Source organism: Hypanus sabinus, chromosome 4, assembly GCF_030144855.1.
Source record: "Hypanus sabinus isolate sHypSab1 chromosome 4, sHypSab1.hap1, whole genome shotgun sequence".
NCBI lineage: Eukaryota > Metazoa > Chordata > Chondrichthyes > Myliobatiformes > Dasyatidae > Hypanus > Hypanus sabinus.
This window is the reverse complement of record NC_082709.1, coordinates 151,673,655-151,691,331: the sequence shown is the minus strand read 5'-3', so window position 1 is coordinate 151,691,331 and position 17,677 is coordinate 151,673,655. Positions and strand designations below refer to the sequence as shown.

The 17,677-nt window shown below is 40.3% G+C and overlaps 1 protein-coding gene across 3 annotated transcripts in view; it reads right to left on the bottom strand.

Moving 5' to 3' along the window:
• The window catches only part of LOC132393331 (importin subunit alpha-5), a 61,310-nt gene that overhangs the window by 10,576 nt on the left and 33,057 nt on the right, over positions 1–17,677 (bottom strand). For all 3 annotated transcript variants that reach the window (XM_059968431.1, XM_059968432.1, XM_059968430.1), the window contains 5 exons: positions 17,402–17,501; positions 3,190–3,353; positions 1,066–1,144; positions 337–462; positions 20–147 (listed from right to left, as the gene is read on the bottom strand). In XM_059968431.1, the coding sequence (XP_059824414.1) occupies positions 20–147; positions 337–462; positions 1,066–1,144; positions 3,190–3,353; positions 17,402–17,501 (597 nt within the window). The remainder of the gene's footprint in view (positions 1–19; positions 148–336; positions 463–1,065; positions 1,145–3,189; positions 3,354–17,401; positions 17,502–17,677) is intronic.

Genomic DNA, 17,677 nt, shown 5'->3' with positions numbered 1-17,677 from the left:
GTGCAGAGGAAAATCTTACTTGATCTGTTCAGGAGTTCCACCAGATGTTGCATTGGTTATAGCCCATGCAGCTTCTTTCCTTGTACGAAACTCTGCTGTCTGTAGGATGTTTATTAGGACTGGAAAGATGTTGGCATCTATTACCGCCTATAAATGTTGTAGACAATACACAAAACATTTACAAGATACAACTCGGAATTATTAAAATTATACATATAGTCTTCAGGAATTTTTAACTTTCTAAAATCCAAAGACACCAATGCACATATTGTAATGAAATTCAGCTAAACTCTTATCAAAGCATTCAGTTGTTACAGACACAAAGCTGAAGCATACCTGTATCTGTGCTCTGTTGCCAGCTGTAATATTTGAGATAGTCCAGCATGCTTCCTTTTTGATTGATTCTTTTGGACTGCTCAGTAAGTGCAATAAACTCTGCAAAGCTGAACAATTTAAAATTACCTGGAAAAAATATAAATAAATCAAATAAGCTACGTCAAGGCAAGTTTAAAGTGTGTTATTATTAAAAGCAATAACGAGTTTAGGACACCAATCCTAAACCAAAAGCTACGAGACCCATGTGATGGAAGAACTCACTTGAGGAAGTCATGTTTTGCAAAATAAAAATAATTGAGATACAACTTCAGCCTGGTGCTGTAAAACTGGGCTTGACTGTTCATGTGGTCCATAGAATCTTCTGGATGCTTGATTTTCTTGGGAATTTACCAGCTGCTCCTCCTTTCACATTCTCTTACCATTTTAAGTTGTTGCTCTTTAAACCATTATCCCCTATAAGGTCTTTTAACCCCCGAAATATAAACATCTTCAATTTCCAAAATAGACTACCTCTATACACATACTAGTTACATCTGTCTCCACAAGGAATGGTATTGAGAAAAGTTTATTAACAATAAACTAGATTAGCTAGATTAACAATATCTTATTGATATGTTCATATACTCTTGCTTCAGATTCCACCAATCCACTTTGGTCCCCTTCCATTTTTCCCAGTAATCTATAACATTGTTCCTTTAAATCTTCTGCTTTTTACTTTTCACCACTTACCTGAGTCTGTATATCATCACCTGTAACAATATTTCCTACGGCACGCAAAGCTGGTGAGATCACCTTATAGTCACAATGCCTGTCAGAAAAGCATTAGAGAAAATCCATTTAAAAATCACAGATGAAGGTCAAGAGCTAAGGTACTGATTATTTTAAAATATTCCTAAAGCACTAAAAGTGAGCTTCTACATATATCTGTAGCTTTCCCAAGACAATATTTTAGTATTAAAATACTAAATACTGGTTATAAAAGTTAGAAAGGATATAAGCCTGCAAGTAACTGCTGGATTTACTTGGCTGAGATATTGGAAAGCATTGGGATTCTCAGTGATCCAACAGATCTAACTGAGATTCACCTGCATTTACATATGTGGTGCATGATTCTTAAGTCTGTTCAGTCGAATAAGGATTGTATGGCTGCAGGAAACAATGCAATAAACTCTTTAAAACAGAACTTTAAAATGAAACAAAAAAAAACTCGTATAATAAACGTATAGTTTTTTCTGAATGTCAGAGACATGAACTAAAAGCATGCTAGTTTAATTCACTACCACATGTTGCATCTTTTAAGCATGGATGGTAGAAGAATCAGGGTGGAATTGATAGGCATTGAATGATCCAGTTACATGGAAACGTACTAGGAAATGGGATTGTTCTGAGAGCTGGCATGGATTCACTGGGCCAAGTGGGCCCCTTCAATGCCATAAGAAAATATGAAATTATTATAATAGGATTTACAAAGGTGAAAAGCAGTTAATTCATTTACTCTTTATAAAAGTGCTGCTATTCAAAAACTAATTAGTTGAATGTAAAGTTGCTTTGGGACAACTTGCAAGGAGCACCAAGGCACTTTATTAATGAAAGTCTTTTCCCCACCCTTAATTACAAAGTTCATCTACCTCCATCAGCAAGTATACAGTTGGCCCTCCGCATCCACAGATTGAAAATATTTGGGGGAAAAGAATTCCAGAAAGTTCCAAAAAGCAAAACTTGAATTTGGCATGCGCCGAGCACTAAGCTGAATCCACGCGAATGAAGTGAAGTGTAGGCATAGCCTGCTGTAGCCTCCCGCCATTTCACAGATCCTCAGTCTCTCTCTAGCACTCGTTGTTTGAGCATCGTTCACCTTGCGTCTCGTTCATTCGCTACTTGTGTTGTGAGCGAGAGGAAGCAGTTTAAGGCTAGTAAGGGATGGCTGGTTAGCTATGTAAAGCACCACAGCCTCAAGAACTTAAAGATCATGGGAGAATCAGCATTGGCTGATGCCAAGGCAGCATCAGTGTTTCCAGAAGAGCTACGATGGTTGTGTCTGTACTGAACATGTACAGACTTCTTGTCATTATTCCCTAAACAGTACAGAATAACAACTATTTACATAGCATTTACATTGTATTAGGTATTTTAAGTAACCTAGAGATGATTTAAAGTATATGGGAGAATGTGCGTAGGCTATATGCAAATACTATGCCATTTTATATAAGGGACTTGAGCATCCGCGGGCAATCCTGGAAACCAATCCCCTGCGGATACCGAGGGATGACTGTACAATTAAAATGGCCCTGAAACTGCCATTTTGATATGCATCTAAAAGTGATATATTCATTTTCAAGCATAAAACGAACTGCTAGAGGAATTCAGCAGATCAGGCAGTATTAGTGGAGGTAGAGGGATGGTCAAAATTTCAGGTCAGCACAATGCACTCTGCATTAGAAACTCCAATTCTAGATCTGCAGCCTAAACCACTCGGTTTTCAAGCTTGCTTTTTGTTCTGATCTACTGCATCCACAGGTGCAAGTACTGGTTTGGGAATTTAAACAACTGCAACACAATTTTGTTTTGACTCTTTTCCACTCTGCAGTTGAACACTTGCCAAACTTTACCATATTCAGATTCTGACATGAAAAGCAGTGATCTATAAGTATGCCAGCATTGTCTGTTGTAATTCAACATACCACCACTATAAATGTAAAATGGAGAATCAGGAGGAAGGTTTCTACAATGTCTATTTAGTTCTCAAATGGAGTTCAAAATATTCACAACATATGAAAGCTACACGTATACACAATATACATTTCTAGTCTTACACCAAATAATCCAAATTAAGATACTTGTGAAGATACTCACATTAATAGTTCAACTAATCTTCTGCAAACCCCCGAGTCTATTACTGCTTGAATTTTATCATTGGGCCCATCAGATAGGTATGACAAAGCCCAGCAGGCATCAGCCAATACATCTATATCATTGAGGAACAGCAGCCAGGATACAACACTGAGACATGGGGACACCTGGATTTAAAAAAAATGAAAAATATAACAATTTATGACTTAGGAATGTATGAATGAACCAAATGGACAGGTGATCGTTAGGGACCTGAGTCACCCCAATCACAAACTGTTCCAGCTGCTATCATCCAGGAAACAGTACCACAGCATAAAAGCCAGGACCAACAGATTCTGGCACAGCTTCTTCCACCAGGCCATCCGACTTAAGAATTCATGCTGATACAACTGTATTTCTGTGTTATATTGATTGTCCTTTTCTTTGTACATACTATTTATTATAAATTACTATAAATTGCATATTTAGACAGAGATATAACGTAATGATTTTTAGTCCTCATGTATATGAAGGATGTAAGTAATAGTCAATTCAATTGCTGACAATTCATTTCAGCGACTTCAGCAAAGCATACCTAAGTGGTTACTTTTGTATTGAACATTTAGGTAACTACTCCAGTGCATATGCTCCAACAACCTCTGCACATAAATCTCTCACATACTTACCCGGTTTCAGAAATAATCTATCTATTCGAATATAGTACACATACTCTGTTAAAGCACAAACAATTTTGGTGATTTGTCAAAGACATTCAGTGGCCACTTTATTAGGTACATCTGTCTATTAATACAAAGATCTGATCAGCTAATCATGTAGCAACCTCAAAAATTCTTAAGAGCATGCAGTCATAGTCAAGAACTTCAGATCAAGCAACAGAATGGGGAAGAAATACACTAAGCAGCAAGACTGATCACATCTCCACCCACTAACTCTATAATTATTTTCCATCAGTCACCTTATGTACAGCTTAGCGTCACTTTATAGACATACAATTAATCTATCAATCATAAGTTATCTTATGTACACAGTGCCTATAAAAAGCATTCACCCCACCCCCCGGAAGTTTTCAGGTTTTTTTTAATATAACAACATTGAATCACAGTGAATTTTAACTTGGCCTTTTTTGACACTGATCAACAGAAAAAGAATCTTTTGTGTCAATTGAAAACAGATCTACAAAGTGATCTAAATTAATTACAAATATAAAACAAAATAATTGATTGTATTAAGTATGCACCCCCTTTAATATGACACACCAAGTCAACACTGGTGCAGCCAACTGGTTTTAGGAGACACGTAATTAGTTAAATGGAGATCATTTGTGTGCATTCAAGTTTCAATTGATTGTAGTAAAAATACACCTGTATCTGAAAGGATCAACTGGTAAGTCAGTATCCTGACAAAAACAAGCAACCCTGCGAAAAGGTTATTGAAAAGCACAAGTTAGGAGATGGATACAGAAAATTTCCAAGTCACTGAATATCCCTTGGAGTACAGTTAAGTTAATCATCAAGAAATGGAAAGAATATGGCACAGCCGTAAATTGCCTAGAGCAGGCCATCCTCAAAAACTGAATAACATTGCAAGAAGGAGACTGGCGAGGGAGCCACCAATAGAGACCATGATAACTCTGGACTGAGATGGGAGAGATTGCATATACAATAACTGTTACCCAGATGCTTCACCAGTTGCAGCTTTATGAGAGAGTGGCAAAGAGAAAGCCACTGTGGAAAAAAACCTCACATGAAATCTTAGCTAAAGTTTGCCAAAAGGTATGTGAGAAACTCTGAAGCCAGGTGGAAGAAAGTCCTATTGTCTGATAAAACCAAAATTGAGCATTTTGGCCATCAGACTAAAATCAGATTTGGCACGTCAAACACCACACATCAAAAACACACCATCCCTACTGTGAAGCATGCTGTAGGACTTGTGAAGGCAGAGGGTAAAATGAATGCAACAACATACAGGGAAATCATGGAGGAAAATCTATGCGGTCTTGTGTAATGGAATCTTAATTTTTACTCAATAAGGACTGTACCTTTAAGGACCGTGTGTGAGTGAGTGAGTGAGAGCGAGAGGAAGAGCGAGGGGAGGAGCTACATGATGGACAGCTGGTGTTCAGCTCAATGATTATTTAAACAAGCATCACTGGTTGTTTCACAGGACACATGCACAAAGGCTGGTGGCAAAAACTGCCAATGAACTTTTAAGTACCCACAAAGGGTGGGGCTGAGGATCAATTAAGAGGAAACGATCTGTGACTATTAGTGCGTGTAAAGGGCAACCCTGTGGAATCTACCATGGCCTGGGTTGGTAGACTATCACTTGAAGATGGCGCTCTTGGTCACGTTTGGCTGACTTGGAAGATGTGGAGGACATCAAGGAGGATCAACAACACCTGTTCATTCAGATTACAAGTATCTCTCTCTCTCACTTCAATCCCATGCATTTGAACTGAACTTTTTTTTTATATACATACCATCATAAGACCGTAACTCTTGCCACCTGAGCTTGCATAAGTTTGGGAACTTTATTTACACCTATATATGCATAACACCGTTAACTCTTGATTTACCTGGTTTAAGTTACTATATTATGTAGTGTCTAATGAAATAGTGATTTGTTAACAGCAAAACCAGACTCTGGGTGTGTCCTATTGCTGCTGATACTTTTACAGGGTTGTGTGTATGTAACACTTGTAAGAGAACTGTGACTTGGGAGATTTGTTTTCCAGCAGGACAATGATCCCAAGCATGAAGCCAAAGTCATACAGGAATGGCTGAAAAACAACAAAGTTAATGTCCTGGAGTGGCCAAGACAGAGTCCAGACCTCAATCCAATTGAGAATTTGTAGCTGGACTGAAAAAGGCAGTTCATACATGGTCCCCACGCAATCTGACAAGAGCTCGAGCAGGTTTGTAAAGAAGAATGGAGAAAAATTGCAGTGTCCAGATGTGCAAAGTTGATAGAGACCTATCCATACAGACACAAGGCTATAATTGCTACCAAAGGTGCATCTACTAAATACTGATTTGAGGGGGTGTGAATACTTGAGTTTAGTAATTGTAATAAATTCAGAACAATTTGTAGAAATTTGTTTTCACTTTGACATGAAAGAGGTTTTTCTGTTGATCAGTGTCAAAAAAGCCAAATTAAATCCACTGTGACTCAATTTTGTTAAAACAATAAAACATGAAAAATTCAGGAGGAGGAGGGGGCATACTTTTTATAGGCACTGCATTTACATATACAGGCAGTCCCTGGGTTATGAATGAGTTCCGTTCCTGAGTTCATCTTTAAGTCGGGTTTGTACGTAAGTCGGAACAAGTACATCCGGTATTATTTAAGCGTCAGTTAGTCAAATGTTTGTCTTAGTCTATATTTTAGCTTTCTATGCATATAAAACACAGTTTTATGTATGTATTCAAATAATTAAACCACTGCGCTGCTTAGTAATAATTGTAGCTTTCATTGGGGCAGGGCCTTTCACATGCTCCATTATTCTCACTTTATCCTTTAAAATTGTTCCAATCGTTGACCGACTGTAGCTTAACACTTTTCCAATGACCGATGATGTTTCACCTCTTTCCAAATGCTTTATTATTTCCATTTTATTTTCAATCGTGATCGCTTCCCGTCAACGGAACAGAAACATTGTGGGCGGCGGGTCCCAAGCTCCGCCGTGTCTTAAGAACCACTACAATGAATTCCTCGGGTCCTAAAGTCCACCGCACTGAGACAGGTTAAATGGGACAAGTGGGGGCTGTGCTGGGTTAGGGTATTTGATCTTCCACAATATTCCGTGTGGGAATTTAAACTGGAGATGGCAGTGCTTTTTTTACGAGGTCGAGTTGCAAGCTCGCCATCAACCCGGCACAGATGGAGAGCGCGCAGTCTGTCACTGGATTGAACTCGGGAACCTCCGTTCTCGAGCCCAGCACTGATCTCACTGCGCCACCAGCCAACCGGAAAAGGTGGGGGTGGGGTGCGGGGTCAGGGTGAATCTTGCTAAGAAAAATTTAAGTCAAATACAAAGTTACACACTCAACACAGTGTCAACGGCAACAACTTAAAATGATGGACAGCGTCACAATCCGACTTAGAATGGCGGACGGCGTACTCCTTCCTCGGTTTGTATGTACGAGTTGTTCGTAAGTCGGACGTTCGTAACTCAGGGGCTACCTGTATTGTGCATTTTTTTATTACGACTGTGATCATCAAGTATTGTGTTTTGTGCTGCATCAGATCTGAAGTAACTTTTGTTCTCCTTACACTTGTGTATAGGAAGTGACATTAAACAATCTTGAAATGTGATCTTTGACTGTGGAATGATTGTTGATGCCAGATGGGGAGGTTTGACTATCTTAGGAACTTCTGATCTCCTGGGATTTTCACACACAAGTCTCAGAGAATGGTGTGAAAAACAAAAAAAATCCAATGAGCCACACTTTTGTAGACAAAATCTCCTTGTTAATCAGTCACAGAGAATGGCCAGACTGATTCAAGCTAACAGGAAAATGACAGTAGCTCAAATAAGCATGCACTACAGCAGCAGTGTGCAGAAGAGCATGACTGAACGCATAACACATTGAATCTTGAAGTGGATAGGCTACAGTAGCAGAAGACCACAAACATACAGGAGGTACCTGATAAAGTGGTCACTGAGTTTAGTTTGTTACTTGGCAATGATTTTTCTAGAAAAATAGTTGATAAGTATTGTCAAAAAACCTTCATCGCTCGGTAGTAATGTTATGCCTGCAGCCCCCATTGTGAGAATCGCAAGATCACTATGGGTTGGGTCAGGAGACCCAGGAAATGAGAGCGAGACATGCGGAATGTCTCATTCCCCCGGCGATATAAAGCTATGGGACATGGCCATTTTCTCTGGAAGGCGAACTTGTGGATTGAAAATACTGTGCTACGTGGAAGCCCTCAGGTAAAGTGGGCTGGTTGAGGGAAGGTTTGCATCACCCCCAACCTGATTGACATCTGCAACACTGCGAGTCAGGATAAAAGGGGATCTGTGGGAACAGCCCCTCAGACGCACCAGAAGAAACGCTAGCGATTCAGTAAAAGTGGAAGCCATTGGAAGGAGGCCACTTGCCATCGGTTCCGTTTGCCTGGAACTGGTGGCTTGTACCACGGAAAACAGCTTTTAGCTAACAACGGGGAAACCAACTCCCCACGACTCACAGGATTGGCATCATAAAAGACCTGGGCAAGTTTAACCCGTCTCTCTCTTAAACCCAAAATGCTGCAGCTTGAACGAACTAACAGTTACTTTTATATTTCCATCGGACAATACATAATCCCCTAGACAACGATAAGAGCTATTTTTTATTCATTACTATTATACCCGCGCTTTTAGATTTAGTATTGACGATGTATATTATCTGTATGTTTGCATTAATCTTATTTTTGTGCCCCTTTATCAATAAATACTTTTAAAAATAGTACCATCAGACTTCAACAGACCTCTCTATCTTTGCTGGTAAGTGACCCAGTTACGGGGTTACGTAACAGTAAAATGTTTATTCATTATCATAAAAAACACTCACATTTTCTTTCTTCTTCATTTAACTATGTAAATTATACTTTGAAATTGGCCAAAAAAAGGTCTCATATTCTTGATACTCAAGATCTCTGGGTTATTGGTTAAAATTTGAGTATTAGTTTTGAACTTTATTCTTAGTGGTTTCTCTGACTTCCTTCAGTTGGATAGTAATTTGGTTCTCAAATCACCACTTTTCCCCACCCTCACTCTTTGCTGACTTATCTAAATGTTTTACTTTCCATTTCTCATTGTGAACTTCTGGATTTCACTCAGTGATGAAATCAGAGTTTAGGAGTATGGAGAAACAGGATCTATTTACAAATCTCATTTCCAGAAAAGTTGGGATATTTTCTAAAATGCAATAAAAACAAAAATCTGTGATATGTTAATTCACTGGAACCTTTACTTAACTGACAAAAGTACAAAGAAAAGATTTTCAATAGTTTTACTGACCAACTTAATTGTATTTTGTAAATATACACAAGCAGACAGGGCCTGGGAATTGAATATTCAAGGATATACATCTTATCGAAAGGACAGACTGACTGGCAGAGGGAGTGGGGTGGCTCTGTTGGTGAGAAATGATATTCAGTCCCTTGAGAGGGGGGACATAGAATCAGGGGATGTAGAGTCAGTATGGACAGAACTGAGAAATTCGAAGGGTAGAAAGACCCTAATGGGAGTTATCTACAGGCCCCCAAACAGCAGTCTGGATGTAGGGTGTAAGTTGAATGAAGAGTTAAAATTGGCATGTCGCAAAGGTAATGATACAGTTGTCATGGGGGATTTCAACATGCAGGTAGACTGGGAGAATCAGAATGGTACTGGACCCCAAGAAAGAGAGTTTGTGGTGTGCCTCCGAGATGGATTCTTCGAACACCTTGTACTGGAGCCTACCAGGGAGAAGGCAATTCTAGATTTAGTATTACGCAATGAACCGGATTTGATCAGGGACCTCGAGGTAAAGGAACCATTAGGAGGTAGTGACCATAATATGATATGTTTTAACCTACAATTTGATAAGGAGAAGGGAAAATCAGATATGTCAGTATTACAGTTGAACAAAGGGAACTATGGAGCTATGAGGGAGGAGCTGGCCAAAGTTCAATGGAACAATACCCTAGTGGGGAAGACAGTGGAATAACAATGGCAGGTATTTCTGGGAATAATGCAGAAGGTGCAGGATCGGTTCATTCCAAAGAGGAAGAAAGATCCTAACGGGAGTAAGGGGCGGCCGTGGCTGACGAGGGAAGTAAATGGCAGTATAAAAATAAAAGAGAAGTATAACATAGCAAAGATGAGCTGGAAACCGGAGGACTGGGAAGCTTTTAAAGAGCAACAGAAGATAACAAAAAAGGCAATACGCCAAAAAAAGAGGTACGGAGGTAAACTAGCCAAGAATATAAAGGAGGATAGTAAAAGCTTCTTTAGGTATGTGAATGGCAAAAAAAGAGTTAAAACCAAAATTGGGCCATTGAAGACAGAGACGGGTGAAGTTATTATGGGGAACAAGGAAATGGCAGATGAGTTGAACAAGTACTTTGGATCTGTCCTCACTAGGGAAGACACAAACAATCTCCCAGATGTAACAGTGGCCAAAGGAACTAGGGTAAAGGATGAACTGAAGGAAATTTATATTAGGCAAGAAACGGTGTTGGATAAGACTGTTGAGTCTGAAGGCTGATAAGTCCCCAGGACCTGATGGTCTGCATCCCAGGGTACTTAAAGATCTACGCTCTAGGGTACGCTCTAGAAATCATGGACGCATTGGTAATCATTTTCCAATGTTCTGTAGATTCAGGAACAGTTCCTGCTGATTGGAGGGTGGCTAATGTCCCACTTTTCAAGAAAGGAGGGAGAGAGAAAACAGGGAATTATAGACTGGTTAGCCTGACGACAGTGGTGGGAAAGATGCTGGAGTCAATTATAAAAGAGGAAATTACGACACATTTGGATAGCAGTAGAAGGATCAGTCTGAGTCAGCATGGATTTATGAAGGGAAAATCATGCTTGACTAATCTTCTGGAGTTTTTCGAGGATGTAACTATGAAAATGGACAAGGGAGAGCCAGTGGATGTAGTGTACCTGGACTTCCAGAAAGCTTTTGATAAAGTCCCACATAGGAGATTAGTGGGCAAAATTAGGGCACATGGTATTGGGGGCAGAGTACTGACATGGATTGAAAATTGGCTGGCTGACAAGAAACAAAGAGTAGTGATTAACGGGTCCCTTACGGAATGGCAGGCTGTGACCAGTGAGGTACCGCAAGGTTCGGTGCTGGGACCGCAGCTGTTTACAATATACATTAATGATTTAGATGAAGGGGTTAAAAGTAACATTAGCAAATTTGCTGATGACACAAAGCTGGGTGGCAGTGTGAAATGGCAGGAGGATGTTATGAGAATGCAGGGTGACGTGGACAGGTTGGGTGAGTGGGCAAATGTATGGCAGATGCAGTTTAATGTGGATAAATGTGAGGTTATCCATTTTGGTGGCAAGAACAGGAAGGCAGATTACTATCTAAATGGAGTCAAGTTAGGAAAAGGGGAAGTACAATGAGATCTAGGTGTTCTTGTACATCAGTCAATGAAAGCAAGCATGCAGGTACAGCAGGCAGTGAAGAAAGCTAACGGCATGCTGGCTTTTATAACAAGAGGAATTGAGTATAGGAGTAAAGAGGTCCTTCTGCAGCTGTACAGGGCCCTGGTGAGACCCCACCTGGAGTATTGTGTGCAGTTTTGGTCTCCAAATTTGAGGAAGGACATTCTTGCTATTGAGGGAGTGCAGCGTTGGTTCACAAGGTTAATTCCCAGAATGGTGGGACTGTCATATATTGAAAGACTGGAGCGACTGGGCTTGTATACACTGGCAGTTAGAAGGATGAGAGGGGATCTGATTGAAACATATAAGATTATTAAGGGATTGGACACGCTGGAGGCAGAAAGCATGTTCCCGCTGATGGGTGAGTCCAGAACGAGAGGCCACAGTTTAAGAATAAGGGGTAGGCCATTTAGAAAAGAGATGCGGAAAAACTTTTTCACCCAGAGAGTGGTGAATATGTGGAATGCTCTGCCCCAGAAAGCAGCGGAGGCCAAATCTCTGGATGCATTCAAGAGAGAGTTAGATAGAGCTCTTATAGATAGTGGGGTCAAGGGATATGGGGAGAGGGCAGGAACGGGGCACTGATTGTGTATGATCAACCATGATCACAGTGAATGGCGGTGCTGGCTAGAAGGGCCGAATGGCCTACTCCTGCATCTACTGTCTATTGTCTATTTAGAATTTGATGGCTGCAACACACTCAACAAAAGTTGGGACAGAGGCACGGTTACCATTGTGTTACATCACCTTTCCTTTTAATAACACTTTTTAATCGTTTTGGAACTGAGGATACCAATTGTAGTAGATTTGCAATTGGAAATTTTGTCCATTCTTGCTTGATATAAGACTTCAGCTGCTCAACAGTTCGTGGTCTCCGTTTTCTGATTCTCCTCTTCATGATGCGCCATACATTTTCAATAGGAGACAAATCTGGACTGGCAGCAGGCCAGTTAAGCACACGCACTCTGTGTCTACAAAGCCACGCTGTTGTAGCCTGTGCAGAATGTGGTCTGGCATTGTCCTGCTGAAATAAGCATGGACGTCCTGGGAAGAGACGTTGCCTTGATGGCAACATAAGTCGCTCTAAAATCCTAATATATGCTTCAGAGTCAATGGTACCTTCACATACATGCAACTCACCCATGCCGTGGGCACTGATGCACCCCATACCATCACAGATGCTGGCTTTTGCACCTTTCGCTGGTAACAATCAGGATGGTCATTTTCATCTTTGGCACGGAGAACTCGACACCCGTTTTTTCCAAAAACTAGCAGAAATGTGGACTCATCTGACCACAGCACACGGTTCCACAGTCTTTCGGTCCACTTGAGATGAGCTCGGGCCCAGAGAACTCGTCAGTGTTTCCGCATAGAGTTGATGTATGGCTTCCTCCTTGCGTAATAGTTTCAAGTTGCATTTCTGGATGCAGCGACAGACTGTGTTAAGTGACAATGGTTTTCCGAAGTACTCCCGTGCGCAGGTGGCTATAATTGTCACAGTAGCATGACGGTTTCTTAGGCAGTGCTGCCTGAGGGGTCCAAGATCACGCACACTCAACAGTGGTTTCCGACCTTGCCCTTTACGCACTGAGATGTCTCCGAATCTTTTCACAATATTATGTACTGTAGATGTTGAAAGACCTAAATTCTCTGCAATCTTGCATTGGGAAATGTTCCTTTTGAACTAACAATTCTCTCATGAATTTTGGCACAAAGGGTGAGCCACAACCCATCCTTGCTTGCAAAGACTGAGCCTTTGATGGACTCTACTTTTATACCCAGTCATAATACCTCACCTGCTACCAATTAGCCTGCTTAATGTGGAGTCTTCCAAACTGGTGTTACTTGAGTATTCTGTGTACTTTTCAATCTTATTTTAACTCTGTCCCAACTTTTGTTGAGTGTGTTGCAGCCATCAAATTCTAAATCTGTGTATATTTACAAATTACAATTAAGTTGGTCAGTAAAACTATTGAAAATCTTTTCTTTGTACTTTTGTCAGTTAAATAAAGGTTCATGTGAATTAACATATCACAGATTTTTGTTTTTATTGCATTTTGGAAAATATCCCAACTTTTCTGGAAATGGGGTTTGTACATTACTTGCCTACTGGATATCAGCAACATCAACCCATCTGAAAACCTTTGCTTTTAAACTATTTCAAATTTCATCTTCGAATTCGACATTCCAATTTAGCAACATTAAAAATTATAGCTATCAATCATTGGCCACACTGAATCCCAAACTGTTGTTTCATTAACCATTTAAAGTACTGAGTATACTATTTAAACAATCCTAATCTAGGATTATAAAGGTATTTGAACCTCTGCAGTAATGCCTCCTACAAAAGCTATTTTGGAGTCAGGTGTTCCAATAAAAGATGAGATTGGATTTTGGGTTGGAGTAATGCCCTGCCCTATAAACAAGTCACACAGTCATGTTACTGACAGAGCCCCCTCTTCTCAAGAACAATCTTCTTATTTGCACCTTGCCTCAATCAAAACAATCTTCAGAGGACCTTAGAAGAAGAATTGTAGAGATGCATGAAGCTGGAAAAGACTACAAAGGCATTTCTTAAGACCTGGGTGTTCATCACTCCACAATTGTGTACAAATGAAGGAAATTCAGTACTGTTGTTACTCTCCCTAGGAGCGGGTATCCTGCAAAGATCATCCAAGAACACAATGTACAGTACTGAAAGAGATGAAAAAGAACTCAAAAGGAACAGCAAAAGACCTGCAGAACTCTCAAGGATATGCTAAAGTCTCTGCTCACAAGTGGACACAAGAAAAACACTGAACAAGAATGGTGCTCATGGAAAGACACCACGGAGGAAATTATTGCTCTTCAATAAACATTGTAGTGCATCTCAAGTTTGCGAAAAACTACCTGGATGTTCTACAATGCTTCTGATACAATGTTCTGAGGCAAGACGAGACAAAAGTTGAACATTTTGGCAGAAATGCATACTACGTCTGGAGGGAAAATGGCACTGTACACCAACACCTCATCCCAACTGTGAAGCATGGTCGAAGGAGCGTCAAGGTTTGGGGCTTCTTTTCTGCCTCAGGGCCCAGACAGCTTGCAATTGTTGAGGGACCATTGAATTTAAAAGATGTTTTACAGGAGAATGTCAGGATAGCAGCCCAGTACCTGAAGTTAAATAGAAGTTGATGATGCAACAAGACAATGATCCAAAACAAGAGTAAGTCAACAACAGAATTGTTTAAAAACAAGAAAATTCATGTTTTGGAATGTCCAAGTCAGGTTCCAGACCTTGACCCAATTGAGATGCTGTGGCATGACCTAAAGAAGGCTGTTCTTGCGAGGTATCAGAGAAGTATTGATGAACTGATACAGTTTTGTATGAAAGAATGGTCTAAAATTCCTCCTCGCCATTGTGCAAATCTGATCAGCAGTTATAGGAAACATTTGGTGGAGGTTATTGCTGCTAAAGGAGATTCTACTAGTTATTAAATACAAGGGTTCACATATGTTTTCCAGCCTGGACTGTGAATGATTAAACAATGTGTTCAATAAAGATATGAAAAGCAGAATGGTTTGTGTGTTACTAGCCTAGACAGATTGTGTTTGTCTATTGTGACATAGCTAAAGATCAGACCACATTTTTAAGAGCAACTACTGCAGAAACTCAGATAATCGCAAAGGGTTCACAAACTTTTTCTTGCAACTGTATTTCTAAGTTCATGGTTCATATGAACCATGGTTTTATATGGTTCAACAATTCATCACATAGACAAATATCAGAATGAACCAGTATACATTACCCTGTAACATAGGTAACATTATACCAATAATCTGTTTCACATTTCATTCCTTGGAAAATTACCCCTATATCCATATCAGAATCAGGTTTATTATCACTGACATGTCATGTAATTTGCTGTTATGTGGCAGCACTACAGGATAATATATAAAAAAAAGATTTAATTTACAATAATATGTAAAAATATAAAGTGCAAAAAGAGAGCAAAATAGTGAGGTTGTGTTCATTGACCATTCAGAAATCCAATGGCACAAGGGATGAAGCTGTTTCTAAAATGCTGATTGTGAGTATTCAGGCTCCTGTACCTCCTCCATGATGGTAGTGATGAGAAGAGATCATGTCCTGGATGGAGAGGGTTCAAGGTGATGGATGCTGTTCTCCTGGAGAACCGTCTTTTGAAGATGTCCTCAATGGTGGGGAGGCAAATGCCCTTGATCGAGTTGACTGAATCTATGACTCCCTGCAGCTATCTTCAATCCTGTGCATTGGAGCCTCCATATCAACCACTCAGAAGGTTCTCCACAGCACATCTATAGAAATTTGCTGAGGTCTCTGTTGACCATGCTAAATCTGTTCAAACTCCTAATGAAATATAGCTGCTGGCATGCTTTCTTTGGGATTGCATCAATATACATGTATATGTGAGGCCCAGGATAGATCTTCTGAGAGGCTGATGCCCAGAATCTTGAAGATGCTCACCTTGTTCACTGTTGACCCCTTGAGGACTGCTGTGTGCTCTCCCAATGTTCCCTTTTTGGAGTTCTCAATCAGTTACTTGGTCTTTCTGACGTTAGTGCAGGTTATTGTTGTGACACCACTCAACCAGCCAATCTCTTCATCATCAGAAATTCTGTGAAGAGTTATGTAATCAGCAGATTTATAGGTGTTCATGAGCTCTGCCTAGCCACCCAATTATATGTAGAAAGAATAGAACAGCGGGCTAAGTATGCATCCTTGAGGTGCTCCCATATTAATTGTCAACAAGGACACGTCATTTTCAATCCACACTGAATGTGATCACCCAATAAGGAAGTCAAAGATCCTGTTGCAGAGGAAAGTATACAGGCTCAGGTATTAAAGCTTGTGGATTAGTATTGATGGGATGATAGTAATGAACACTGAGGTGTAATCAATAAACAGCAACATGGCTTAAGTACTGTTGTTATCCAGGCAGTCCAAGGCTGACTGGTGAGCCAATGAGATTGCATCCACTGTAGACCTATTGTGGCAGTAGGCAAATTGTAATGGGTCAAGTCCTTGCTCAGACAGAAGTTAATGCTAAACACATGAGATTCTGCAGATGCTGGAAATCCAGAGTAACACATACAAAATGCTGGAGGAACTCAGTTGGTCAGGCAACATCCCTAGAAATGAATGAACAGTAGACGAGACTCTGAAGAATTTTGTAGGAATTCCAGCCATGACCAACCTCTCAAAGCAGTTAATCACAGTAGATATGAGTGCTACCAGGCAATCGTCATTGAGGCAGTTCACCCTGCTCTTCTTGGCACTGGTATCATTGATGCCATTTTGAAAAAGATGGAAACCTTCAACTGCAGCAGTGATGGGGAAGATGTCCTTGAACATTCCAGCCAGTTTTCAGTCCTCTGCCACATACATCATCGGGGCCTGATGCCTTGCGAGGGTTCACCCTATTGAAATATGTCCCAACATTTGCCTGAGACATATCACAGGGTCACCAGATGCTGCAGGGAATTGCTCTTAAGATAGCCTTCCACAGATTGTACCTGGACTTCTTGTAGGGTTCCGGATTAGCAGTCTTGAACACCAGACATCTAGTCCTCAGTGGACTGTGAATCTCCTTATTCATTCAGGGTTTCGGGTTTGGGTATGTCCAGTATATTCTTGAAGCCACACACCTTGATGAAGATAGTGATAACTGAGGCATTTTCATTCATATCCAAAGATGAATCCCTGAATATCATCTAATCTACTGATCCAAAGCAGCTCTGTAAGCACTCCTCCATGACCCTTGATCATACCTGTTTATCCTCACTAATGGTGCCGCTACAGCCTGATGGTCCAACTTGCCAAAGCGTGGTATGGAATGGCATGGCAAGCCTTCTTGATGGTGATGTAAAGTGGTCTTGACTCATCTGTACTTTCAGAATTATTTCCTAAGCTGGTTTCGAAAAGTTACTCGGGACAATTCAACCATCACAATTTGTGAAATGGAAACATTTTCTATTGCATATTCTAGTTACTTAAAAAAGATTGAAATAAATAGTTTTGATACAATACAGGAGACACACCTTTGAAAAATCTGGAGGAGGGTTCTTCCCCCTGCACAAGTTTGATAGTGCCCAGACAGCATTCCTTGTCATTGTCAATCGATTGGGTTTTGATAGCAACCTGAATGTTGAAGAACAAAGATAAATCAGATTAACAGATTGAAATACCTCAAAGAAGCCTACATTCATAAACATAGATTTCCAAATATTTGAGCATTTTATTAAATACACTCGAGCAACCTGCTTGCTTTGTTTAAAAAGCAATATTTGCTTTGTTTCCCTGTCTGCTTGGGTAGA